This window comes from Mus pahari, chromosome 1 (assembly GCF_900095145.1).
Source record: "Mus pahari chromosome 1, PAHARI_EIJ_v1.1, whole genome shotgun sequence".
In the NCBI taxonomy this organism is placed as follows: domain Eukaryota; kingdom Metazoa; phylum Chordata; class Mammalia; order Rodentia; family Muridae; genus Mus; species Mus pahari.
In genome coordinates this window covers 17192275-17198220 of record NC_034590.1, presented here as the reverse complement: position 1 = coordinate 17198220, position 5946 = coordinate 17192275, and the positions used below count along the sequence as shown (strand labels likewise).

The following is a 5946-nucleotide window of genomic DNA, read 5'->3' as shown; positions in this document are numbered from 1 at the left end:
GAACTCAGAAATCTGCCTGCCTCTACCTCCTGAGTGCTGGGATTAAAGGCGTGCGCCACCACGCCCTGGCTCATACACGAAATTAAAAAAAGAAAAACCAAAGAAATTGAATTGATGGCAGTGCTCATGTGTAATCCCAAGCGCTCAGCAGACGTAGGCATCATCTTGGGTCAGAATCAGTCTGGGAGTGGTTTAGTGAGACTCTGCTTCAGAACGTGGGAAAGAAAGTGTGGATCTAGGATGGACCAGAGAGAAGTGGGCTTGGTATTAGCATGTGCAAAGGAAGCCGGTGCCTGTGAACTCCTGAACAGAAAGCTGAGCGGTGACCTGGGGGCAGAGCAAGGTGGTACACTTACCTGTAGTAGTAGGACGAGGAGGTGGAGGCAGAAGAATTGTGAATCAGAGGCTAGCTCGGGCTATGCACTGAGACTCTCAAGACCAAAAAAACCAACCAAAAGATAATGACCCCGGCATTGGGCGTGAGAATAACAGCTTTTAGGGTTTTCTTCGTGCTGTGGAAATGAGAGGCAGCCCTGGGCAGGGCACCTGTGGTTGGATGTGAGCATGAAGCGAGGAAGGCTTGTCCTTCAGCCTGTCCTCTGCCCTGCCCAGAGCGTGCGTGGTTCTTACTTGGGGTCCTTGTCTCCCCTCCAGGCCGGGGCTGATGGCCGTGAAGCTGAGGGCTGTGGCACTGTGGCGTTGCTGCTGGAGCATTCATTTGAGATTGGTGAGATCAATGTGTCTTCAGCCTTACGCATGTCCTTTGGTGGCGAGGGCCGAAAGCACAGACAGGAGAAGTTGTCTTTAGTTGCCCATGCCTGTGGCTTCAAGGTTTCAAGGGTTTAGTGCTTGCCAGGTGTGCCCAAAGGCCTGGGTTGCATTTCTGCTAGTGAAAATTATAAACATACACATATACATATATATGCATATATAAGTATATACACATATACCACACGTACACTCATACATACATATGTATGCATATGTACAGGCACATATGTATACATGCGTACATGTGCACATAATAAGTGTACATGTGTGATGGCTGAAGAAACTATTTTATGCCAGGCAGCCTTCTCGGTACCCACTAGCCATTTGTCACTGATTCCATTGCCTGGAAGATAGGTTCTTAGTGACTCCCACCCAAAAATGTAGAGTTGTGACCATCTTCTTATTATGATTAATTGGAATTTTCTCTGGTGTTCATAACTTGCTTACACAGATGCCCACAGATTGTTTTGAGTTGCCTTAACTTGGCAGAACAAAACAGTTTTTGCCTGCTTATATAGGTATTGAAGGTCTTCTTGTGGTTTTCACCTTTAAAATTTAATTTTCTTTTACAGTTGCAGTTACATCATAGTAAGGGAGTCAAATTAGGAACTTCAAACAGCTGGTTATATCTCATACATAGTCCAGAGCAGAGAGAATTTTTTTTAAAGATTTGTTTATTTATTATTATACATAAGTACACAGTAGCTGTCTTCAGATGCACCAGAAGNGNGTGTCAGATCTCATTATGGGTGGTTGTGAGCCACCGTGTGGTTGCTGGGATTTGAACTCAGGACTTCAAAAGAGCAGTCAGTGCTCTTACCTGCTGAGCTATCTCGCCAGCCCTAGAGCAGAGAGAGTTAATGCACATATGCTTGCTTACACTCAGCCTCCTCTCTACACTCAATATAATTCAGGGCCCAAACCTAGGGAATGGTGCCACCCACAGTGGGTGAGCCTTCCTACCTCAATGAATGTGATCAATATATTCACCTGCAGATATGCCCTTAGCCCAGCCTGACCTAGACATCCCTCACTGAGACCCTTTTCTGGTGATTCTAGATTGTGTCAGGTTGGCAATTGAAACTAGCCATCAGGGTCCCTGCCTATTCTTACTCATGTGGCCAGCTGTCAATCTTGACAGGATCTCCCTCCATAATCTGTATTATTGCTAACTTGTATTGAATTTCTATAAAAGAAAATTCAGTACAAGTTAACCTCACATGTACACATCTGGACACATGCATGTGTATACATACGCATGTGCATGTATGTGCACACACATATGCGTACATGCACACATGAGTATATATATATGCATGTCTCTGTGTATATAATTATTTCCTTCTTGCCCCCAGGTCTGTAGGAACAACCCGGTCAGCTGAAGAAGGAATGTCAGAGCAGACTTCCCTAGCCTCTGACCCGTGTCCTGCCTCCACCCCCTCAGATAGCCCTAGCTGGTCTTGTGAGGCAGCGGTGGGAGCACTGGCCCTTTTTGCTGCAGAGGAAAGAGGTCTGGGGCGGCAGCACCCCAAGACCCCCTCTTTCAGGGAAGGCTGAACTGGGCCAGTCCCAGCATCTGCCCGACTAGCTAGCCTTTAGCTCTGCCCGCAGCTCCTTAATAGAGTTGGTCGCTTGTGACAGCTAGGCCTGGGGCCGTGTGGTACCTAATAGCAGACAGGTAGGCGAAGACGCCTCCTGGCACCGAGATAGGCCAGGTCATGCTGTTGGCGATTGTAAATGAGCCCAGTCCTCCCCACAGGTGATGGAGCCAACTTCCAGAAGCGTGGCTCGCTGCTCTGGAACCAGCAGGATGGCACCTTGTCGGCAACACAGCGACAGCTGAGTGAGGAGGAGCGTGGCCGACTCCGGGTGAGGCCCCCAGTGAGCTTGACGCCTAGCTAAGCCAGCCTTCCCCACGAGAGAGCCCAGAACAGCTGTCATTAGACAGCAGGCTCCTTTCGAGTGTCAGCCTTGTCTGGGGTGGGCTCTGTCCTCGTTCCCACCAGAAGCTGCCGTGTTGCAGTTTTACTTCTGCCCAGTGTGAGGGAGGGTGTCAGGGAAACTTGCTTTGCTGTCGTGGCCCTGTGCCTGGATGCCGTCTGTGTGCAGAAAGGTAGCAAGAGGCCTGCTCCCTGCTCCTGCCTGCTCTCCATGGGATTCTCGGTCCCAGCTGCCCCCACTGCAGCCGTGTGTAGCACCTGGCTTAGGTGTGTTTGGTGTGGGGATCAGGAGTGGCTGGGTGCACTGGTGTGGTGGGTGATGTCCTCGGTGGCTTCTCTTCCGGGGATAGGACAACCGTGTGGGAAGCGTTCTGGGCAGGTTCTTGTTAGCCAGGGGTTGTGGGAGGTGCTGTGACAAGGCTGGGGGCGTGTTCTCCTGACCAGCCTGGTGGGCTACACTCCAGCTCATGGGATACTGTCTAACCTGCAGGATGTGGCTGCTGTCAATGGCCTCTACAGGGTCCGGGTCCCAAGGCGGCCTGGGACACTTGATGGTTCAGAAGCTGGCAGCCATGTGTCTTCCTTCGTCCCAGCGGTAAGTCACTGATGAGGACTGCCCGCATCCTCATCTCTGCCTGCTTCAGTGTCCCCAGCCTTCAGAACCCTTCCTGTGGGGCCCTGAGGAATTGAACTGCTGCAGTCGGTGATGGTTCAAGAGACCTGGAGGCGGGGCTGGGCTTCTGAGAATGCTTGTGCATCTGTGGGGGAGCGCGGTAGAGCTGGGTATCTCTCTGACCACCTGCACCCCACCCGTCTTCCACAGTGCTCCCTGGTGGAATCGCACCTCTCGGACCAGCTGACCTTACACGTGGATGTGGCTGGCAATGTGGTGGGCCTGTCCGTGGTGGTGTACCCTGGGGGCTGCCGGGGCTTCGAGGTGGAAGATGAGGACCTGGAGCTGTTCAATACATCTGTTCAGCTGCGGCCTCCCAGCACTGCTCCAGGGTGAGAGCTGGAGGGAGACCAGGGCCACTGGCTGCCTCAGGTGCCCAGGTACTGGCTCTGCCCCTTACCTTGCCCTTTCCCTCCCATGTTTAGCCCCGAGACTGCAGCCTTCATTGAGCGCCTGGAGATGGAGCAGGCCCAGAAGGCCAAGAACCCTCAGGAGCAGAAGTCTTTCTTTGCCAAATACGTGAGTGTGGCTCCTTGACCCCCTGAGGTGGCCTGCATGTGGCCTCTGGTGGGAGGCTGCGGGCCATGGACCCCACCTGAGGAGTTGTCCAGGGCTAAGTGGCTCTAGAAGCCCAATAGCCTGGGCTGGGCTGGGAATCTGCAGGTACAGGCATCCCAGGCCTGCTGGGAGCAGAGCGGTGTGGACAGGCACACTGTGGGCATGCGTGCAGGAGGGCCGGAGGGCCGGAGGGCCAGAGGGAAGGGGCAGCCCGTGTTCAGAGAAGTGAGGGGGTTAAATAGGTTGAACCCAAGAGGGGCCCAGGGCCTGGAAGCAGGTGGCCTGAGTAGGTGCAGGGGGTGCAGGTGGAGGTGCAGAGGAGTCCAGATGGGCAGCCTGCCAGCCTGAGATGTCTGCAATGACCAGGCTTCCTGAGTGGGGCTGGGGTGTGGAGGGGGAGACCCTCCTGAGGAGCTGGCTGCACGTAGCCCTCCATCACTTGAGGCTGGAGACTGGCGGTGAGCACCTGGCAAGGCCAGCAGGGCTCAGGGGAGAGTTGGGTGGGTGTTGAGGCTGGAGGCATTGAACCAAGCCCTTTCCCCAGGGGCCTCAGAAGCCCCCCGTTTCAGGAACTGAGGTCTGGCAAACTTTAGCCCTGGCATCTCTGCACTCACGTGAGGGCTGGCCCTTCCTATGGCCAGGCTGCTGACCTGCCTCCCTCCCTCCTCAGTGGCACCTCATCCTGGGGGGGGCCGTGTTGCTCACAGCCCTGCGTCCTGCTGCCCCAGGGCCTGCGCCAGCGCCAACGGAGGCCTAAGTGAGGACACAGTCCCCTGCCCGCCTTGCCCTCTGCCCATGCCCTCCTGTCCCTCCTGTCCCCTGCCCTGGCCCTGCCTGTAGTGACTAGGGGACCCAGCCCCTCCCCTCTGTGGCCCTGGCCCTGGGCCATCCTCATCACTTACCTCCCTAACTCTCTGCTCGTCTCTTTGTCCACCTGTCTTGCCTGCAGTGGATGTACATCATTCCAGTTGTGCTGTTCCTCATGATGTCGGGAGCGCCAGACGCTGGGGGCCAGGGCAGCGGTGGGGGCGGGGGCAGCAGCCGGTGAGCAGCTGTGCCACCTAGAGCCCCCCAGAGCCAGCCCAAGAAGGAGTTCCTGTCCCCACATCTCCCTATTGCATGAATATGGAAGGCTGTCCCTTCCAGTGAGCCCTCTGGCCTTCTTGTAAGTCCCTCTTTCTGTCCCGAGCCTCTCTCTCATGCTGTTGACTGAGAGACTAGGTGTACCTCCCTGCAGCCAGCTCACTGGCTGCCCTGGGCACTGCAGCTGTGTCCCACCATGTGGCACTGTGTCCCTCTGTCTGCCCCTCCCCACCCCACCATACACTTTGGGAACTTGCCAAGCTCTCTCCAGCCTCTGTGCCTTTGCCCTGCAGGCCCCGTGCACCCCTCACTGTCACTCTGCAGCCCTTTGCCAAGGATCTGTGGCCCAGAGGCCTCTGCTGTTAGTGGCTAGGTCTGCCTCCAGCCCACTTTCCATGTGGCATGCTGTCTTCTTGGCCCCCTCTCTGGTGCCCCAGAATACCATGGTGACTTCTACCACTATCCTTTCTGCCTCTGGATGTCCCAGCCTGGATCCATCACCAGGAGAGGATTGCGGGCCTCCACGTTAGTCTGTGAATGCACACTCTCGTGACTTGTGTGCAGGTTTTGAGAGCCGGTTTTGCACTTGCAGCTTGACAGCTGCTGGCATGGCCGTGCTCTTGCACATGTGCCGCCGCAGGCATGGGGATGGCTGTGCGGCCTCAGCTGTGTTGTGTGACTGCTGATTAAACTGTCCCCTAAACAGCCACTATTCAGCTCGCTTCCTGCCTTCTGTACGTGTGAATCGTCCTGGGTTGCCGCTGTGGCTCGCCTGGTTTATGTTTGAATGGCTTTCTTAGGGCATGTTACAGAGGGATGCCTGGGCAGATGAAAGCAAGGCCGCCTTCCGAACTGTGGGAGGAGGCTGGTTCCTGACCCTCCCGACACATTCCTTGGTTCATTCCTGGCACAGCTATGCTT

General features: G+C 55.2%; 1 protein-coding gene across 2 annotated transcripts in view; it reads left to right on the top strand.

Annotated features, from left to right (window-relative positions):
- Emc10 (ER membrane protein complex subunit 10) overlaps positions 1-5737 on the top strand; it is a 6813-nt gene extending 1076 nt beyond the window's left edge. Inside the window, exons 2-8 of one of the 2 annotated variants that reach the window (XM_021198400.2) lie at positions 655-727; positions 2531-2640; positions 3202-3306; positions 3535-3716; positions 3810-3903; positions 4613-4699; positions 4892-5737. In XM_021198400.2, the coding sequence (XP_021054059.1) occupies positions 655-727; positions 2531-2640; positions 3202-3306; positions 3535-3716; positions 3810-3903; positions 4613-4699 (651 nt within the window). In that variant the 3' untranslated portion in view covers positions 4892-5737. The remainder of the gene's footprint in view (positions 1-654; positions 728-2530; positions 2641-3201; positions 3307-3534; positions 3717-3809; positions 3904-4612; positions 4700-4891) is intronic. The other variant, XM_021198391.2, reaches the window with a different exon arrangement.
- The last annotated feature ends 209 nt before the right edge of the window (positions 5738-5946 follow it).